This window comes from Caloenas nicobarica, chromosome 11 (assembly GCF_036013445.1).
Source record: "Caloenas nicobarica isolate bCalNic1 chromosome 11, bCalNic1.hap1, whole genome shotgun sequence".
NCBI lineage: Eukaryota > Metazoa > Chordata > Aves > Columbiformes > Columbidae > Caloenas > Caloenas nicobarica.
In genome coordinates, this window is record NC_088255.1 from 12,450,971 (window position 1) to 12,472,837 (window position 21,867).

The 21,867-nt window shown below is 41.1% G+C and overlaps 1 protein-coding gene across 1 annotated transcript in view; it reads left to right on the forward strand.

Moving 5' to 3' along the window:
- Positions 1–21,867, forward strand: part of RYBP (RING1 and YY1 binding protein) — a 41,553-nt gene that overhangs the window by 18,952 nt on the left and 734 nt on the right. Inside the window, exons 3-4 of the mRNA XM_065642733.1 lie at positions 17,421–17,597; positions 17,712–17,810. Coding sequence (XP_065498805.1) covers positions 17,421–17,597; positions 17,712–17,810 — 276 coding nt within the window. The remainder of the gene's footprint in view (positions 1–17,420; positions 17,598–17,711; positions 17,811–21,867) is intronic.

Consider the following 21,867-nt stretch of genomic DNA (forward strand, 5'->3'; position numbering starts at 1 on the left):
TAACTTCACAGAGAACTTTGCTGATATGTAAAATTCTGGAAAAAACCCTTAGACTCTATGTTAGGTGAATGATTTTCTCCCGTGAATGGGTCAGAGGGGCATAAGTGACCCAAAGTTCTTGCTGATATAAAAACCCCTGAGATACAAAAGAGGAGTTTGTTGCTAGAACCTGTCTTCTACAAGTGGCGGATGAGTGTGCCTGTGAGGCTGCTGTGGTCATTGTTTTTGAGGCAGTGAAGAAATTACTTGTGAAAGGCTGGGGACCTAGTTTTGCAGGGGGCACCGTGTGTGGGCTGCTGCTCGTTAACAGCTTCATTAGACTTGATGATTCAAGGTTCTTTTTATAAGCTTGTTATCAGGTATTTTATGTCGCTACATGTCCGTTATGGAAATGGTAGCCTTTAAGAGACAACATCTGTTTAATTTAAAAATTCGCTTTTTTTTTTTCCTGAGAAACACCACCTCTTGGTGACTTTTTATCAAATACCGTGATGGGAGTCTCTTTTGGTGGAACTCTTGTTTCAGCTGCTACTGTAAGGACCTTTACTCAAGAGGAAGGGGGCCTGTTGGAGCAGGGTGGTGATGGCAGAGCACTCGTCAGGATAAGGTGTATCTGCACACGTGTGGCTGTAGAATAATTCCTGATGATGCTGAAGGTGGAGCAGTGCAGGATCTATGTGCCCTTCTGCCAGTGCGATTCCCGCTTCAGTCTGTGCTGCATCCTCGACCATCAAGTCCTCACTGCTATTTTTGCCCTGTGTGACAATTCAAAATGTGAAAATTTACTTTGCTGCGTAAACACAGCCGTGAAGGTGGAGTGCAGCTCAGCCAGCTGGTGGGACCGCTCACCTGGGCTCTGGCTGGGGCCACCACCTGCACTCAGCCTCTGCTGTGGTCACTGTGGGGCTCTGGAGTCCTGTCGTGATGTCCCATGGGTTAGACCCCAGCACTGCTACTGTTGGCCATGTTACAGTGTCACAAGTAGCACAATGTTTTATATACGTTGCAATCATGTTTCTTTTTTTTTTTCTGCTGGCTAGGTGTGCCTGAAATTAGGAGAACTGTAGACCTGGATTTACACCTTAATGCAAGCACACTGTTCCTAAAGGAAGTAGGGCGGTACTTGTGCTCTGTCAAAATGCTGGATTCCTGAGGAAGTCCCTGTAGATGAGCTCTACCATTGATGTCCAAATGAGCATGCTTGTTTGCAAAGGGCATTCGGTATCCAGGTTTCCTGCTGCAAATGTACATTTAAAAGGTTCATGTTGCTACTCTTCAGCCCCGATCCCTCAGTAAGTCAGTCCTTTGCCTGTGTAAGGTAAAAGTTGTTCACTTGAAGTTATGGAATTGGTATCACTGAGGTTAAACTTCAGTGTAGGAGGGATTGTCTGAAAAACCACCAAAGTGCATTTTTCTGTAAGCAGAGAAGTCTAATGCTACCCAAGCGCTTGGTGACTGTACCAGCATCTCCAGGGAAGGAGCAGAGACTTCTCTTCCAACTTGGGCTCGTGTGTTGTTTTTTTTTTAAACAGTTGTGGAAGTAGCATTTAAGCTACATTGACCTTAGACTTTGTAACTCATTGTCTTTCCCCTCTTTGCCTTCACTACCTTCTTTCAGCTTGATATGACACTTGGAAAAAATGCGGTGGTTTGGTGTGTGTGTGTTTTTTGTGGTAGTGTTGGTTTTTTTGATTGTTTTGTTTTTGTTTTTTTTTTCTTCTCCAAAAGCTCTGGGGTGGTCTCCTAGCTTTTCCTTCAGAAATGACTCGAAGCTTCTTCCACGTTCAGAAGGATGTAGCTACCTGCATTTTGAAGAGCAGCGTGGAGCAGCTGCGGGGGATGAGGTCTGCTTGTTGGTTTTGGATGAAGCCACTTGCCCTGCTCTGCCCTGGCTGCCACCAGGAGAGCAAAGAAACTGAATAAACAGGGAAACTGTGAAATAAACAGAAACAAACCCAAACCTAGCCCCTCCCTTGGGGTGTGGGCTTGAGTCTGTGAGGCGGCTGTTTCACAATTAGACTTTCTTTTGTTAAAAGGCACGTAAAAACTGTTCTGCTTTTGTTTTTGTGCCATAATGATTTGTTACCATGCATCTTTCTGTGTTATTTGATTGCTTTTGGTTGCTTCTGCGGAAACTTATTTGAAAAGTGAGCAGTTGTGTTATTGCAGCATTAAGGTGGTTGCCTCAACCTTTGCCTTCTTTCCATACCCTCAAGTTTTCTAGCAGAAGTGACTGTTTTCAAGTAGCGAACTTCAGCCTACACATTTTTCTCCAGTTGCCATTCAGTCTTCAAGGACGTTAAATAGACTTTTGGGGTTCCAGGGCAGACTGCAAATACTCATGCTGGGGCTTCAGCACTTACAACCTTCTTTGCCCCTCTTCTTTGTGAGCACTGGAGCTACCGCTGCACCAGCATCAACCTGGCTGCTGTTGTGGCTGTGTCGAGAGCTGCTGAGGGGAACGGGTGGGTTTGAAAAGCTGGTGGCAGGAACAGGACAGGGCTGTCTCGTGTGGGTGCTGTGGATGGTCATGGAGCTTTTGCAGTGGTTTGAATCCTGGCACTTGATGCTGTTACTGCAAGTGACCCTGGAGATTACTGAAAGAGGTGATGATGAGCAAATATTTTCTGTTGTTGGTTTTTTTTTCCCCCCTCTAGATGGTTAGTGTGTGCGTAATTGCTCACAAAGTTACGCCAGCCCCGAAAGCTCTGTCTCTCTTCACTCCCCAGTTTTGGTGCAGAGCGAGGGTATGAGCTCCTTAGGAAGTGTTTGCTCAATGATGTCCACGCTGTTTTCTGCAATGCGTTTGAGTAAAAACAAGGTTCTGTTTTTAGCTTGCTTTAACTTGGAAATTCTGGTGATAAGCAATTAGCTGCACAAATCCAGGAAGAAATTAGAGGAAGCAACATAAAATAGTAGAATCTCACTGAGTCACTTTTGCAAATCTTTAGAAACAAGTGATTTCTCTAATCTAGTAGATGTATATCGCCAGTGTGGCGTGGTCCTGGTGCTTAGAAGACCTTCATTTATTTTTTTTCTGCTATAGTCATCCTCAAGCAAGCAAATTGCTGTTTGTCAGTTTCCCCATAGTTAAACAGAGATAAACCTAACCCAGGGGTGTCTTGATAAATGCACCCGAGACTGAGGCGCCTGGACGTTGGTTGTCTGAGGGCTGAATGATACACTTAAGCCAGAACCAAACCCAGTGCAGTTGGACTGCTTAGTAGTGCTTTAAAAGACTTTAGTTGTTCTGTTATTCGGTTTGCCATTATGAAATAATGTGTTTATTAGCAGAAGAACAGGTTTATAATATGTTGTCTAAAAATCCATGTGTTTAGTTATGTAATTGGTAATACGTCTCTTTCTGTGCACAGATGATAATTCACAAAAAATCTGTAACATGACATCAGATATAAAGTAGAAAATCTTGGTGTGTATGGACAATGTGATATTTGAAGATGTCGTAGAGGATGTGCCCATGTGTCGTGCTTGAGCTTTCTCTTGTAATTTGTTGAACAGAAGAAGTGAAACTTCAGCTGTATTTTGCGTATTCTCTTCTTCCATTTCCAAGTAAGATCTCTGTCGGCTTCTGTATTTCATTCATCTACAAACTAGTTTCGCTTTCGTTACACTTTTTAGTTAAGCATGATGTTAGATTTGCATTTATTTGATATTTGCATGCCGTGTGGTATTTCCTTTTGTATATTCACCCTTAAAGAATTTACAGTGGGATTTACAGGGCTGATGTGTTGCCTCACGCTTGAAAATATCTCAGTGTATCTTTTATGTAGAAAAAATGCCCAAGCCTTATCTCTTTCTGCACTGACTAAATGCCAGGCATAGCTACAGTTTAATTGTGACCTCTTAAACTGGTGACTGACAACTGACTTGGTCACAACTCATTTTTGAGCCCGTATCTCTGATTTTTTGTTGTCATTATTTAGTTAACAAAAGGTGCGTTATGGTGAGGGGGGGAAGTTACTCAAATCCAGAATCTTGATGCTCAGATTTTGAGTCATTGTAAGACAACAATCAAGTGAGGATGGATGTTTTGTGCGAGAAAGCCCTGTGTTGATTCTTCAGCCTTTGGTTACAGGATTGTGCTGAATGTTGTTGCTCTCACCTTGCATATTTGCCTCTCAGAAAGCAAGTCGTAGCAGATGCTGGAAAGTGTAATAGCTGGAAGTTTTGGAAGCTGTCTGCCGTTGCTATGTGGATGCCGCTGGGTCCACTTCATCCTGAGACTCTGCAGATGACATAGTGCATTAGGCTGACAAACCCACACGTGCTGCGGGTCAGGCAGGCTGCCAAGCGCTCAGCCAGTGGGGAGAAAAGGCATTAGGAATCCCAATAATCTGCACATCGCTCTCCGTGTGCTGCTCGGTCAGTGGAGACCGAGCGAGCGAGCTGTGGAGAGATTGTGGGTATTAAGTGGGATGGGTAATGAAAGGCTATGCTGGTGCTGATGTGAGACTCTTTAAATGGAAAATGACTTTAAATGATGGTGCCAGAGTGGTTGCAGTGATTTGCAGCTGGCACAGGTTCACAGTGTAACTGGTAGTTTTCGGTGAGACTAACCACTTCTTTAGGATGAAGTACCAGAATTGTTTTGAAGAATTAAGAAAAACAACAACAAACCACACACACATACAAACCCCCACAAAAAACACTTTTAACTGAATTTGCTTGCTTTGCCTTCTTGGGGCTTGTGCCAGAATGATGGCAATTCAGGATTTTGGTTGCGTGTGTGTGTGTGTCTACCTGTGTACAAGTAAATACAAGCCATGTTGAGTGTATGCAAAACAGTAGTCATCAGGATGATAATAGTCTTAGGACACTGGAGAATACAATAAAATGAACATTTTAGGTTCAAGCTTATCTTATCTGGGAACTTTCTTTAAAAATAATAGTTTTGTCTGGACAAGTCATTATCATTGTTTTCTGCAGATCAGATGTTTGCTGGCAGAGGACTTGGAAATGCTTCTGTTGTTTTAATTAATTATTCCTGGCTTTTTGTTATGTAGAATAGTGCTCTTCACTAGTTTTGTTTATAAAGGTAGTTGAGTTTCCCTGTCCTACAACGTGCTATGCACGGGTAGGTAACTCACACTGATACTCCAAGTAGGGAACCAACAGTTGCCTAAGAGATTTCTTCTGAAGCTTTTCAGTTAGGGGGAGGAAGAGCTGCTGAACTGAGTATTATACTATTGTTTCCTGGCAAATTTTGAAACCATCTGGGTCAGTTCCTCACGCCCAGGAGCAATAATTCTGAAAGCAAAAGTTTCTGTGCTCTTGGGCCGTCGTGTTCCCATGGTGCTGGAACAGCAGCTGTCTGCTATGGCAGCCGGACTTCTCCGGCTTTCCCTGGCAGCAGCGTGTGTGCGCAGGTCTGCCGTGTGTTGTGCCACCTGGATGGAGCCGAGCACCCCAAAATATCACTTGTGTGTCTGCGTTCAGTTACCAGATTGCATTGGGAGGAAACAGTGCGGGGGGAAAGAGCTCCTCTAAGCACATGGTGGCCTTTTGAAAATGCCTGCCTCATCATCCTTCAGAGTGTCTTATTTGTTGTTGCGGTCAGAAAAGCACACTGATTCATTGCACACTAAGGTTTGCTCTTAAACCATTGACAGTGACTATTTCACCACAGATTGTGCTGGGACAGAGGTGTGAGTGAGTACATGGGGTACCACTGACTGGTACCAGTGGGTCCCAGCTCCCTGGGCTGCAGCCTCTGAAATTCCAGAGTTGCTGCGGGCTGGAGCTTTGTCGGCAAAGCTGCGTTCCTGGTTGTTCAAGGGCTCTTGAGATATCATTTCATATGAAAGGAAATACTATCATTCTTTTTTTTTTTTTTTTTTTTTTTTTAAAGGAGGTTTTGCTTGCTGGAAAAACTCTATTTCTCTCATTTAGGTAAAGCCTGCAGTATCTGATGTAGCTGAATTAAAATTACTGCCTTGCTCAATTGACTGCTGCTTTTTTTTTTTTTTTTTTTTAATGGCATCCCTAGAGATTTAGGGCCTATCGAAACTATTCAGCATCTGTTGTAGAATTGGTAGTTTCTCATTTTGCTTGAATGTGAACTTAGCCCGATGATAGAGAAATCTTTTTTTTTTAAGTGTACAGTGTTCCAGTGTCATGCAAGCACAGTGAAATTTTACTCTGATAAACCAGCACATCCCTGCATTGCCAGGGGACTCTGCAAAAAGAGTCACTCAGAAGTTTCTTCATTGTTTTTAAGCAAAGCTATCGTGCCTCTCTGTATGGAGGTTAGGTATTGGGATTACCTGCATTTCTCAAAGAGTAAGTACTATGCAAATTTAAGCATTATACTTAAGTGCCTGGAGACCCCTTTATGTAGTTCTTGCTAGTGACCATCGCTCACGCATTTGAGGCTGTTTCAGTCCTGCTGGTACTGGTCTTAGGATGGTATTTGGAAGGGTAGACAGCAGTTGCATAAAAGAACTCTTGATCTCTCTGTGTCAGAGCTGAGTTTAAAACTTGGATTTTAAGTTTTAAAATGTCAATCTCCAAATTTATAGAAGTTCACCTCGTTTCAGAGTTAAATTTTACACCTTCCATTTGCTAATAAAAGTTATGGATGTTGGAAATATTGTCAAAATACAAATTCTGGACCAATGATGTTGGTGTGCAGCTTCACAATATTAAAATCTCATGCAACTCCAGCTATACAACAGGTGGGGTTTTAGACCCATGATTTAAATGTTGATTTGTGGTGGATGTTGATTAGACTACCTTTTATCTTAAACCCAAAAAACAAAAAAAACCCCACCCAAACAACAACAAAAAACAAAACCAAAAAACCCAAACTACAAAAAAACCCAACAAACAAAACCGCACCAAAACCAAACAGTGACAGTTATCTTCGGAAATGGTATTGTATATGATGCTACGTTATAAGATGTATGTCTGATACATATTCAAATGTGGAGATGCTTGAGTATGTTTAAAGTGGGAGTGCTCTTATAACTTATCTTGCTAGAAATGTATGGGTTATTCTTTGTGCTTACCCTATAGCACACTTTTAAGAATAATCCTTTTGGAAATGTATTTTCCTTGTTTTATTACAAACTTTTGGGGAGGGGGGATCAACTTCAGAATTTAGCTGATGTCTCTTTCTTGGTAGGGAGCACATTTTACCAGCATTTCTCCTTCTTCTTGCTTGTTTTCCAAGTTTGGTCTCTCTCCTGCTGTGATTTTGAAGTGTGAAAGTTTAAGTGTCCCAGAATCTGGAGGCAGATGCTCCCAGATGGGACATGTCAAACCGGATTAAAGGATGGTGTATACATGACAATTTCCATTTCTGCTCGAGATTTCAGTGTCTGAAATGGAAATATATATATTAACAGCAGTGATAAAACACTTTCATAACACCAAGTCCTGCTATTCCTAGTTTTCAGCTTTAGCTATGGTTGCTAAAACTATTATTTTTCCTCAGATTTTCATTATTGAATTCATAATACAGAAATTATAAGCAGTTGCTTTGGGGAATCTACATGCTAGATTTTCATCAGGCTCATTTACACCCCATGCTGCCAACTGCACCTTGTTACTCAACAGGAAGTTTTGAGCCTGTTCACTTTCCTCAGGATTATATGTAGCTTAATAAACAGCCAAATAGGAAGAAGTATTTAAGTAATTGGTTTTGTTGTAAATCTGAGTATTTTATTATACACATCGTGGTTACTGCCAGCTTTATGAACTGTTTTCAAATTTTTGCTAGTGAGAGCAGCTTATTTTTGACAGGCAAGTAAAATCACCTTAGTTTTATCATCGTTCTGGTGGTAGTAGGCAAGTAAATTTTGTGCTGAGATCAGTGAATTTTCCATAACAATTTTGTAAGTCTTTGTAAATCATGGAACATTTGGTATTTTGCCATTTTGCAGTACGATGTGTCTGTAGAAGAAAATACCAGAAGCGGCTGCACAACAAGCTTTACCTTTTTGGTATACAGCCTGCTGAATTACGGATATGAATTTTCAGTGATGCATTAACCTGAAGCTCTGAGTGGATCAGCGAATGGGTCAATAGCATGATGACAGTGACTGCAATCAGTTTCTAGAAATGAAGCTTTTGCAGCACTTGCAACATAAGACTAAAATTATTGGTAACCAAAGAAATTCACATACCTCAGAAAAAATGACTTCGTAATCTCAAGACCATCTTTTCAAGGTCAAGCTTGGTGTGATCTTCACATTTATGGTTGCATCTCATTTTTGTAAACACTTGGTTGTGGAGTTTGTACATATTAGCACAGTTTTTCTGCTGCTGTAGAACTTCTATTCATTTATTGCATTTGTGGGGAAGGAGGCAATGCTTTTTCCTGAACGCTTAGCTGTGGACCTAACTGCTTCTGGTGGTAAGAGAATGCTTAGGCAGAAAGCAAGAAGCGGAGTTGTAAAGCTGTTCAACTGGAATTTAGGGTGATGTTGCAATTGGGCATTGATGCTATTGTAATCTGTTCCATATTGCAAATTTTGTTTTAAGCAGGAGCGATGTATTGTGCTCTCTTTTTTTTCTTAATTTCTCATTTTTTTTAATGGGCCATTAAAATCTTGGTGGAAAATTATTTTTTTATGTAAAGTAGTGGAAAAGCTGTGAATGTGGCTATGTACTTTTGTCTTAAACTTTACATATAGTCATGAATCAGAAGTATCTTTATAATATTTAAGCGTAATGAAGTTGTGATCATTTAGACGGATCTTCTTTCAAACAAGATAAAATGTGCTTAGAATGTGGGAAGTTTGGTGTTTCACCAATTCTGTACTCATTTTACATTTTTTTTAGAAGTGTGTTGTACTCCTTATTTAAGGAAATGTGCTTTTTAATGAAAGCAGAAAAAGGTAATTTAGACTTTTCCTCAAAATTCTAGTCCTTAAAAGATGTTCCTATTGGAAATAATTCCAGCAAGGGAACGCAGGCACAACTTCAGCGGTGTACGCAGTGCTTCGGCACTGCCTTGCCATGGTGTGTAAATGTGGATATATACGTATGTATATGTACCCAGAAGCTCCTGCGGTACCTGCCAGTGGGAGCATGTGGGTGAGCACCGTACCCCGAGAGCAGCCCTGGGGCTGGAGCCCCAGCGAGGGAGCCCAGACGGCCGGGATCCGTCCCCATTGTCCGGGATCTGTCCCCGTCGTCGGAGCGGGTCTGTGCTAGGGATCCGGACTAGGCAGGGAAAGCAACTTCAGGGTGAGCATCTGCTCGGCAGCCTCAGGGCTGTCACTGGTGCTCGTTATTTGCTGCCGATCAGATAGGAAATTATCTCGTGTTGCAGCTTAGGTGCTACAGATGAGAGGATGAGTGAGACTGCCAGCGCCGCGTGAGCTGCCAGGCGGGCTCTTACTCCAAAAGGAGAAACAGACTCTTTCTTCCAGAACTTCAGCATGACTTTTGTTTTGCCTCCTGCAGACGTAGTAAGTTAAATTTTACAGTATTAGTGGTTAAGCAAACCTCAGGCTCTCTTCCAGTTACTGATAGTCGGCATCGTTATTCACTGTCACTGCTATTTTCTCCTCTATGCTCTGGTGTCAAAAACCCTGAAGAACAACTTGTGTTTAACTCTTTCTTGTGCCATCTCGTGATTTCAAATTAAACAGCTGCAAAGGGGGAGAGTTGTTGCTCTGGAGAAGCGCTGTTTTGCGGGAGACCTTGTAGAGATGGCTCTTTATTCTCCAGAGTGTACAGGAGCTTGTTTGCTGCTGTCTTACACTACTCGGTATCATCAGCCCTCCACAGAGGCGTTTCAGAATAAACCTGTAGTCCAAAACATGTGCACCATAGAATGTTAGACATCTTTTTTTGAATTATTTTCATACGGGTGTGTGGTAAAGAGGTCAGTAAGGTGAGCAGAGCCCAGGAGACTGGGTGGAGAAGGCACAAGTTTATGAGCAATCTCAGGCTCAGTACTTTTTAACCAGAAAGCCCAGTCTGTGATTTATCAGTTTCCCTTGGCTGGGAGGTGAGGAAGAGGTTTTGTGCAAGTTCTGTATAGTTGTAAAAATGCAAACAGTGGTGCTTCTCCATGGAAAATTTTCCAACAAATTCCTAAATTGCCGCGTTCTCCAGCTTGAGGCTTTTCCTGGCAGCCAACTGGGTCCTAAGTCCAGCAACGTAAGGAGCACCATGTAAAATGTTTTTAATTTAATTTGCTCTGAGATAAATGGTACTGATCTGCTTTTATGTTTGGATTCGTGGTAGTGCCTATGTGACCAATTACAAGAAATGTTACTTGTAGTTTTCAGTTCTGTATTCTATTAGAATGGGTGTTTTGAGAACTGACGTCACTACTCAGCTTCAGCGTGGCAAAATTCTGGTCAAACTGTTTCCAAAAACATCCTGTGGCCCTGACATCAGACTATTTTGTAATGGGATTGTATGAAATAATACACATTTTTAAAAACCTGAAGAAGTATTGAAAAACCTATTACACTATGCTGTTTGAGCAGTCATACCAAAATAGTTTCATAAATCAATTCTGGAATTTGCTTAGTACTGGATTTGCAATTTTTAGGGTATTTTTCACTAAAAAAATCAGAAATGCGAGCTGCAGAATCTGTGCAGTGGTAACTCTGGGAATAAAACTCTTTGATTTATATGCTTTGATTTGTAAATATGCCCAAGTAATTAAAAATAAGCAATGCTAAGGCTCCTGTAACAATTAAGAATTGAGTATTCTTTTTACAGGCATAGATTAAAGAGCTTCAGGTACTCTGTAGTGGCACAGGGGCAGTGACTAGCTGATATCCAGCAAACAGTAGTGCCTGTTGCGCTCTGTGAAGAGAAGTGGCAGCTTGCACGTCATTTAATAAGTTTGCATTCTTAATTAAAAAAGAGAGAGAAGGGGAAAAAAAAAGTCAGAGAAAAGCCGGGTTTCGCCCTAAAAAGCAGGAGCTGGCAGCTTTTTGAGATGATTAAATAGTAACTACTGCTAATAATTTTGAACTTCTTAAAGTTTAAAAACGTAAGTACTGTGGGAGGTATTCAAACTGTGAGAAATGACCTGAGGTCTAAAAACTTCTGGTGGACAAACATGAAGTTTTAAAATATTCTTCTGAAATCTGAACAGCTCAAGGTTGTTTGTCATGGCCAGGAATAGTTATCGCCAAGCTGAAGCTCCTTTATCTCTGCGTTGCTGATTCCTGGCTCTTCTGAGGAGATGGGAGACAACGGGCTGGATGGTCAAGAGGATGTTGAACAGTTTGTCAGAGGCTTTCTGAAGGTGTTTGTACGTTTTTAAATGTACTTAGTTTATTTTGTGGAGAACAGGCTTTTTTGTTTGTGTGAAGCTGTTACTTTCTTTCATGTTTTTCCAAAATGTTCATACTTGACACGCAGAGTCTTTCAAATATGTTGTTGTCCCCTTCTGTATAAGATTAGTAGCAAATGTTGTTTTCTTCAGCTGAAAGATAACCCTGTCCTGCTGACGATGCCATGAAAAAGCAAAACCTGCACCCCAACAGTAGATGTTCCTTAGATTAACTTATATGTTTTTTAAACATCCGTATTCTAGATAAAAGCACAGCATTAGCACATCAGTGTTAAAGGAAAATTCTGTTCTTTCAACAAAATAGGGCTCAATTACATACTTCTTGCTGTTTGCCCTTCCAGTCCTTTTTCACTGTTTCTGTTGTTGCCTTGTTGTCTTATATTGCATGGACAACTTCTCAGATAAATGTATACAGTTTCCATACTACTTTGCAGTTGTACAGTAAGGACAGTTTGTCCATTTGTCCTTTTTCTTGTTGCTAAAAAGGACCATGTGGTCATTACAAATTAGCTGAAAAATATGCGTACAAGAACGAGTGCTTACCCTGTCACGTTTATGGCTTAATTTCTCCAAAGCTTTGGTTCTTCTGGATGTAAAAAAAAAAAATCTCTTAAAGATATGTTAATTTTTTTCTAATGTGTTCATGAGTTAGTTTCTCACCTTGCTTGACATTACTGCTCAGAAGAGCACTTATTGTATTATTGTTGGCACTAATTGTTTTATAAACACTGCCATGAATGCTTTTAGTCTTTTCTTTGAGCAAAGTCATATTCATGTGTGACTAGGATTATTAAAATAATCACGTATTTCCCACTGTACAGTGTATGAAACACATTTCTCAAAGAAAGATCAAGCTGCGCAGAGGTCTGCCGCTATCGCCGCTTGCATCAAAGCCAGAACAGCATGAAATTATCCAAATCCTCGGTACTTCACGTTACATGAGGCTTTTGACTCTGAAATCCCACTTGATGCCACTTTCATTCTTCTGATAACATAGTTGTAGGAAAGTAAGAGCAGTTGTAATTAGATCCACGTTTCTGGGGATTGCCGAGTCCCTCAAGGTCTGTATGAGCTGCTGTGGGTATAAACCATCCGCTATCTCTGCTCCGCGGTCTCTGCAGGGGGTGGTTGACTTGCCTTTTCCCAAGGTGGTGGGACCAAAGAAATCCCAAACAGATACAGAAATTAGAGTCGTATGAAAAATATTGTGCAACTCATCCTCTTATATCCCTGTAGAAATCCAGGTCTGAGTAACTACCATGTGTTGGATGTGCGGTGTGATATGTGCTGCTCTGCTCCTCAGCACTGTTGCAGGGTTTAGGAGAGGAGCAGAATTCCTGAATGGCAGTGCTCTGGATTTGGTCCTGAGACAGGTTTCGAAGGGAAGCTTTGAAATTCAGAAGAAAATGCAGGTAGTGAAGAACTGCGAGATACTTGCCAGCACCTTAAAAGTACAACTTTTTTCTGATTTCAAGAGCACAGTAACGTACTTGGTGAGCCCTTCGTGAGAGGTCTTGCATTCCATTTTCTGTGAGCCAGCCATTCTACTGTCATTTAGTACAACAGTCTGATGTAGTATTTACAGGTATAACGTTTCTGTGTGGGTCTGTTATTAAAAAAGTATTTGTATGCAACATTTACAGTAGTTGCTGGTAAAGACTGAGGTACCAAAACCACGCTCAGAACAAACAAATGTATTTCAGCCTTTTCATGCATCTGTATGTCCTTTCTGCAAAGATCATGAGTTGTTGCGCAAATATCTGCTCCTGTGATGTAAACTGCAGTTTAATGTGAAAAAATTTATTTGGCTGAACATAACTTTGAAAGCACAGTTTAATTTGTTTTATTTGCTGTCAATTTTAGATGGGGAGAAGACAATCCTCTTCATGTTGAAAAAATAAAAAAGATAATGATCGTTTACTTGTCACATCAGTGTTGGACCATGGTGGTTGAGTCTTTAGCCAGACTGTTGCTTAAATTAGGGGAAAATTGTCCAAGCAAAGCATAACCTTATCTTAACGTTCAGGTAGAAGGAAAGGTGCCTGTTTCAGACATTTACATTGAAAAGTTCTTTTTATAACGTTCTTCTGTTGGTGTTGCCATGTTCTCTGTTTTTGAAAGCACTCACCTGATACTAAATGCAGAGCAAGTGTCAGTAATGGTGGCCACCAAGGTGTGATAACACATTTTGATTTTCAGGGCCATAGCAAGGAGGAGATTGAAGCAAAGTCTCTTGCAGCAGAAGATGAGCCAGTAGAGCTGGTGTCCTGCAAGAGGAGGCCGAGCACCACGGCCCAGCATTTGGTGTCTGCTCAGGAATTCAAGAACCAAGCGTAGTACTAAATCTTGCATCACTTCAGATAATTTTCTGGAAGCTGAAGCTTGTTAGCTGTGGTTTGTGTATATGTTGTTAGTTTAAACCTTCTACTAAATGACAATATAGTTCTTTAAGTGTGAGTACTGGTTAGAAAGCTTGGAAGAGGCAGAGCTGGGGGTTGATTTTGTCACTTAAATGTATTCTTTGTTTCTATTAATTGTTTTAATGTTACAGAAATCAAGCTCACGAGTGGATTTGGGGTAAAAACAGTTAATACTTGTTTCAGAGGCTGTTTATTCTTACAAAAAAATTAGAAGGGGCTACAAGTTTCTGTTCAGGATATCCTGCTTGAATGATAACTTATATTTTTTAAAAATGGTGTATATGGATTGAAGCATTCTCTTTGGAGACTGCAAAAAAAAAGGGATGGGGCAGCTGGAACAAAATTGATGGCAGGGAGGCTCAGACACATTATAGTGTTCAAAAACAGAAAAAGAAAGGATCCTTCAGTTCCTACAACTTCAGAGTCTGCGGTAGAAATCAGAGCACGTTAAATGGTTGCAGCAGAGTGGGACTGAGGCTTGTTTCTCTCCGCTGATACTTTTTTCCCTTTCCTTGTTCAAACTCTGAAAGGGAAGACGACTAGTATCCGCTGCAAAGTGTTATTGAATTGATACTTCTCCTTATTTCTAGAAGACAATGCAAGCTTACCTGCTGCCACAGCTGGAGGAGAATTTGCAGCACTCACAAAGAGGTGACTGCTGTGACAAGCAGGGTGACTGGGATACAGCACCGATGGCTGTAGAGGCAGGAACGGCGTTGGAGTGATGGTTGGTGCTAGATTAGATCAGCATTAGCCCTTGAAGTGTGTTTTTGGTAGGCAGGGAAACTTGGAGCAAGTTTTGGATATTGCAGCTATTTTACTCGTTTGTGGTTACTATGGTTATAGTTTGCTGTGGTTAAAAACACGCTACTCTACTTGCTTTGCTTGGCTTTTTTTGTAAAGGGCTTGTAACCAGCGTGTCCTGCCTGTAGTGGCAGCGTGGGCCTTATTTGAAGGATTTTATTACTCCTATTAGTAGTAGTATTAGTATGCCAGTTGCTCAGCTTAACTGTTTTTTAACTTTCCTAAGCTTGCTGCTAGTGTGAGTGACCAAATTAGGAATTGGAAAGCTTTGGGGTATTTGCACTACTTTTTTGGGAAAAAAAAAAAAATTAAAAAAAATCTGTTTTTCCAGTGCAGCACATCTTGAAACATGCTTGGTGTTGACCGAAGGCACAGCAGCTTTCTGTTCTCCTTGCTTTCAGTTTTGGGTTTGCCATTACCAGCAAGCCATCATTGTAAATAGAAATATGCAAAGACGGATTTTGGAGGACTTGTGCTCGTTCTGTCAGTGGCTGGCCAGAAAATGATAAACCTTAATAAATGTAGTGTGCTGTCACAGACACAGATAAGGAGCGGGAGAGCGCGGGGTGACGTGTCTCTACAGGAGCACTTTAAGGCTGACTGGTCTTTTTTGGATTCCAGCCTTCTCTAGGGAAATGCAGCATGAGTTATTTATTTTTTTTCTTGTTTTTTAAATTTTACTTTAGTTGAAGTTTCCATTTTAAAATTTGTGTCTTCGTTCAAGCAGTGCAGTACTCCTGCAACAGCATCGGTAGCTGCGGATGTTGCACATAAGACATGGAAATAACATCACAAACAGGATTGTGTGGAGTAGAAAAAACTTTGAAGGTGCTCTCAGATTCTTGAATTGGGATTTCCCATGAATGACTCGGGTTTCTGACTTAGCTGGTTGTGTAAACAGCAAATAACTGTAAGTCTGGGCATAAGTGGCAGCTTCAAGCAGTGAGGTTAATCATGTATGATCATGCAGGGAGATGGTATCTGCCCTTTCTTTGAAGATTTCTTGACACTTTATCTCTCCTTTTTTTTTTTGAGTAGGTGGTTAGCAGGTTGCTTGACACAAGCTACTGTTGTTATCTCTTAGTGTGGTTGCATCCATCTGAAAATCTTTTCCACGTAACCAAAACACTTTTTCTTATGGGTTTATTCTCAGTCACACAGACAGAAATTGCTGTATATAGGATTTTAAATGCACAGATGCTAAGTATCTTCACCGTTCTGTGGAACAGGTTAGTGCTTGATCTGATTTCAGCATCAGTTATTTAAGGCTGAAGACCAGATCATCTTTGACTCAGAAATGTATGCAGATTGTAGCATAAAACAAGTTTTAGTTTCTGTGTTGGGTGAAAAATCCAAATGCCAGTGGCATTGAGACAAGGCAGGGGCCTGATAACAACCTGTTGCATAGACTTTATGGTAAGCTGTGGTAGTGAAATGAAATATTTAGGTATATCTGGCTTCAGCAAGAGCATCCTTTTACCATTATACAGGAAACCAGTGCTGAGACAGGCTTATTAGATACTTGGATTTTCCTGTGAGAGGGAGTAGAACTTTTTCTGGGTGTTCCATTGTCTGCATAATCTCTAAATGCAGATGTTACATGTGAGCAATTAGTGGTTTGTAGTGTTGTTTTTCTTTTTTTTTTTTTTTTCCTCCTTAAAAACACGTGAAACCACTAAGTAGCTTCTTAAAGTCACTCTCGGTGTGTGTAGTAAAAACTGCGTTCAGGTACAGAGCTCTGCAGCAGAAAACCTTGGGCTTTTGTGTTCCAGTTATGGGCTTAATGATAATTGTGTGCTGTGTTCACTGGCGATCTGTTGTAGACTGATCTATGCAGAAAATTTGAATCATATTTATGACATTTATGAACAGGCATGAACAACTGTTGCAATTAGTATTCAGCTCATAATGGACTACTAATGGGGCTGATAACGTTTTTCCTCCCCTTCCCCTAAGCTGTATGGACACAGGGAGCATAGATCTTTCTGGCATGTTGAAGGTGCCAAATCGATCGCAAAGAGTCAGAGTATTCAGAGTATAAACTACTTTGTGATATGCCAGGCCAGGAGGAAGAAGTTTGAGTTGTTAAGGTGAGAGGAGATGAGTGTTTGGATGAGCAGTGCAGAAGAGATGAAGGAACAAATTTCTGAGACTCTGAGGACCAGTAACCAAGGTACCAGTTACATGCCAAGCTAATTTTTTTTTTTTAATAAATCATAATTTGAAATGGAAATAGTCTTCGAATGACAGTTTTCTTGTGTATTATGTCCGAGCACCGTTGGGGACTGCAGACAATTGTGCGCAGTCGGTGTGTCGGAGGCTGGCACGGCCGCTGCCCCATGAATGCCCGCTTGTCTTCTGCGCTCCTGCCAGGGAGCTGCAGTCCCGGCCCTCGGGACAAAGGCGTCTCAGTTACCTTCTCATGTTGTTTGTTCAAGGTTTGCTGCTTCAGGGAACCAGAAGCTCATTTGAAAAATTAAATTGAAAGATAAGGAGGAGATGATGTTTATCAGGAAACTTACTTTTATCACTCTTTCAGTCCCTTCTCTCAATGTGTAGCCACAGTGTGTGGCTGGCAACTTCTTGAAAGCTGCTTTTTTGCTATTGTCCCCCCCAAAATTGGCTGTGATCTCGTGACATGGGTGGAAGAAAGGGACCATTACGCTTAAGAATGTTAGATGAGATTAAAAACTGATGAAACAGCAGTTTGACTTATTTCTTGATTTTAAAATTTCTATCTTGTTTGATAGCAGTGGTAGTACTTCACATTAAATAAGGATGTCCATTTGGTTCTTTATAAGTGGAGTATTCTTCCCTGGTTGCTGAAATAAATCTTTATACTGCTTTTGGTGAAGTCATTTTACTGCGTAAAATTGACTGTTGATCTCTTTTTATTGTCGTTATAGAAAACCTAGAATAAACTCTCAGTTGGTGGCACAACAAGTTGCTCAGCAATATGCAACCCCACCACCGCCTAAGAAAGAGAAGAAGGAGAAAGTGGAAAAGCAAGACAAAGAAAAACCTGACAAAGAGAAAGAAATCAGTCCAAGTGTTACAAAGAAGAACACTAACAAGAAGACTAAGTAAGTTTGAAGGATACACTGTTAAATGTGGAGTGATTTCAGTAGCACTGTGCATCGATTAATTGTGCAGTTGATCTAACATTATGTTCTTTGTCTTCCCTCCAATTCTTGCAGACCAAAGTTGGATATTGCGAAAGATCCTCCTAGTGAAGCGAACAGTATACAGTCTGGGAATACTACAACAAAGACCAGCGACTCAAATCACACTTCAAGGTAACTTTATACTAAAGTGAAGCTCTCAGTATCTGAGAGCTGTGTTAAACAGCAGACACATTTTTGGACGGACAGAGGCAGGATACAGTCTAAGCCCCAGGGTCTGCCAGCGTTAGTATGGCAAGACCATCGGTGACTTCTCCATGTACAACACTCAAACACTCTGCTGGTGAGGGCTGATTCAAGCATTGGAAATATTTGTTCTATTGTCCACTCAAATTTCATTTCTCTGCTAAAATAATCATATTGTTGATTGGACAGTAATGGTTCTAGCTGTTAAACACAGTGGAGGAAAAAAATAACCAGCTATTGCAGTGGCCTTTATCAAATTTTTATCATCACTTGATAGCCATAACAAAGGTTGCTTTTTTACTTCCTTATCCGTAATTCAGTCACTGTAATAGTCAAGATAATTTTCCAAGTATATGGGAATTAAAAGACTGCATGAACAGATTTGCTAGAATCTTGCTATCAATAAAAACCATGAATGATTGGTTTCATATTTGTTTAAGTTTCAAATGAATAGCTGTCTATGGAAAGAGGCTTATTCCTAGTCATGCCTATACTGATACACCATGCCTGTTTTATTTAAATGGTGCCTTGTTCTCTATTTCTTAAATAAAAAATTCAGCATCAAAGTACACGTTTTATATTATGGAACTTAGGGCTACAAGAGGTGGCATTCAACTTCACGATTTGCCTATGTCGGCTACATAAGAATTGCTTCGCTTTAAAAAATGTTCTGTAATAGGTATTTTATAACGAAGCCACGTGAACTGAAGAAATATTAGTTAGCTGCTAACAGCTGCCAAGCACGCGGGCAATACGCTTTGCAGTGCTGTTGGCATTTAGATTGGCTAGATGTCACTGTGCAGAAAACACTTGTCTTGGAAGTTTTTTTTAAATAATGGCTTGAAAACACTTAATAGAGAGAATATCCTTTACACAGTAACTCACCTGCATGAAGTGAGGGCTTTGTGAGACTTGCTGTGCTAGAAGACGTAAGCTGTTTGTGGGGACTGCTGCTTACGCTTCCTCAGGCCCCAAAGGTCTCATTGTCCGTTCCTGATTTGATTATAGAAATATAACTTTATTGCAGTGATGTTTTTTTTTTCAGGCCTGTTCTTTTTGAAACAGTTGTTATTTTGAGGCTTAGGATGTGGGGGACTTGATGCACTTGACTAATGAGGTAACGTTAAATTGATAGATTATGTCAAATATTTTTTTTTACTCCTCAAAGGAGTCACTCTGTCTACTGCAGAGTCTTGTAGTCTATGTTTTGCGGCAAGCTTTTGTCATTCCTAACTAATCCTTAATATTATCAGTTCTGGCTGGATACCTTTAAGGGGATACATCAACTCCTTCAGTTATTAAACTGTCTTAAGTGTTTAGTTTACTGGAACTTTACTTGCAGTTCACTGCCCTCAGGAGTGCTGTCAAGTGCCTTTTTAAAGGATCTGATTTTTACAGAGTCACAAGTTATCTGTTCAAGTTTGGGTTTTTTTTTCATGCACAGGTTTCTTAACTGTTTTTTGTAAATAGTCTTTTAAGGATCTCTGTGGATTTTTGAAGAACATCGAACTTCTTGGATAGCATGCCTGTTTCTGAGAAAATATCTTGGTTTGTTCCACATCTTCCTGTGCGCTTTCAGATTGATTGTTTTGAAACACATTTCTTATTTGGCCATAAACCTTTTCAGCTATAAACATGAAGCATCAGGCTGTTTAATATTGCAAAATAAGGTGAATAGGCCAGTCCCTTTGCCTTCTGTAGGAGCAAAAATTGTGTGCATGTGCTGAAGAGATTGTCTGGAGGTTTCCATCTGTGCTTAATCAGCTCTTTGCACAGGGGAGACCCCAAAAACACCCTACAGGAAGGGTTGGAGGGCACAGTTTTAAAACTGACATTGAGAAGGTGTTTGTGAGCGGGACTGGTGAGAAATCCTGCACTTCAGCCCTGCTTCCCCGTCCTGCCATGGGACTTTGTTGTGACATTTAAAGATGCTTGGGCAGTTCCATTCAGGCTCTTGATGTGTGGCTTAACTCAAAGGTTGCTGGTAGCGGGAGCTTTTCTGGGGAGAACTTAATGCAGTTTAGGCCATACGAGCTCCTTTTTTTTTTTTTTTAAAAAAAAAAAAAAAAAAATCCGTCCCCCCCTGCTTCCCATCTGCTAAATATGACTATCAGTGCTGGCTTTTGACAAGCAATACCAGGAGCTGCATGTTCAACCCTGTAGAAAGGTGGAGGCAGTTCCGGTATCTGGGCCAGCTTTTTTTTTTTTTTTGACTGTTTCTGAGTAGAAATGACCCAGGCAAATTACAGGAAGAACTGGGTTTCCTAGAGGAACTTGGGGCTTAGGGAGGAAAATCCGTACACGTACTATGCTTCCGGGAACACTTGCTGCTTTGTTTGCTGCCGAGGCTCTGGGGGGAGCCTTCATCTGCTGAGATGCTATCTGAAAGCCGACGGAAACCCCAAAACTTGCTGAGCTAGCTGGCCTTTCTTCTTACCCACGAACAAGGTGACATCATTTAATCTAGCCTGCGGTTACGCGTTGAATTTGCAAACTCCTGCAAGCGCGTATGTACAACGCGTACACGTGGGCCTGTGTCTCACTGCTGCGGGAATTTGCTACGCGCAGCTACGGGTTTGAGAAGGCTGGTCACTAAGGGACGATTTCAAGTAGCAGGTTTTAGTGATGGTTATCCCCATGCAGCAGTATTTTAATCATATTTTCTATCTATTAGAAATGCTTCTCCTATGGTACTTGTCAAAAGTTGAAACGGTTTCCTAGGTTAGATATGAAAATGCTATTTTTGGTGCAGTAACTTCATTTTTGTTAAGGAAATTTGCAGAAATACGATTACTTTGTTTTTGAGGCTGTACATCTGTCCTTAATACCTTTTTCTATTCTATCTAGTTCTAGAATATCACTTGGATAACTACTACTTAGGGACTTTCCCTTTTGTTAACGTAGCACTGCAAGCCATTGAGTATGCATGGCTTAATTTCCTCTGTTTTGTTTTGGCTGCATTAGCCTAGTGCGCTGCAGACAAGGAGGAAAGGCAGATTGGTTCAAAAGCTGGAGCTTGATCCCGAAGGAAACTAACCTTCTCTCCATCCCTTGGAATAATACAGTTCTCAGCAAGCTGCTTTTTACTGATGTATAAAGACTCTCCTTTTTAATTTCCCCATTGGGAATATTCCGCTGCTTAAGCCTGACCCTTAATTAGGAGCAAAAGCTGTAAATTGCAGCAGTCACTGCAGCTGACTGGGAATTTGCTGGTAGCTGGAGGAGTGTCCAGGGTTTGTTGGATCAGAGCTTTGGACCAGTCCATGAAATGCACGTGAATTGTCAGCTTCCTAGAGTCTAGACCCTTATTAGCTTCATTACTAATTGAATGATAGCACAGCGTGCAAATTACTGAGATAATCCTGAGCTATAAATACCAGTGTGTTCTTTTCTGGTGGTTGTGCTTTTTTTCTTTTTTTTCTTTTTTCCTCTTCTCCTTTCCCCTAACTAAAAGCGCTAGCTGCAAGAAATACCATTGTACATTCTGGATTTTATTTACCATAGCCTCAGTTCCAGAGGGAACATTTTGAGTGATTTTATACATTGGCTGATCGGGCATCTGATTTGTATAAGCTCAAAGCAGTTGAAAGAGAAGCCAAGTTGTCCCAATGCCTGTGTCGTTTGCAGCTGTAGAGTTCCAATATGGGAATGAAAGAGCTGTGGTCAAATGCTTTCATGTGGTTTTGTATTGCAGAGTCACAGCCTTGTCTCATAACATCAGGGCGCATGATGAGATGGTGAATTTAGATAAGAGGACTCTTTCATCTGCCCCTTGGGGAAGAGATCCTTCAGTCTGTCTGGCTCCTGTCCGCTTGGCTCTGCTGTAGCGTCCTCCTTTCTGGCAGAGCTGGATGAGGGATAAGTCTGCAGCAGACAGCCTTTGCAGAGCTCTGCAAGACGGGTCTTTCCTCTAGGGCTGAGCCTGGTGCTGCAGCCCTCGCAGCCCGGGATGTCGCAGGGAGCAGAAGGTCAAACCCTCGTGCTC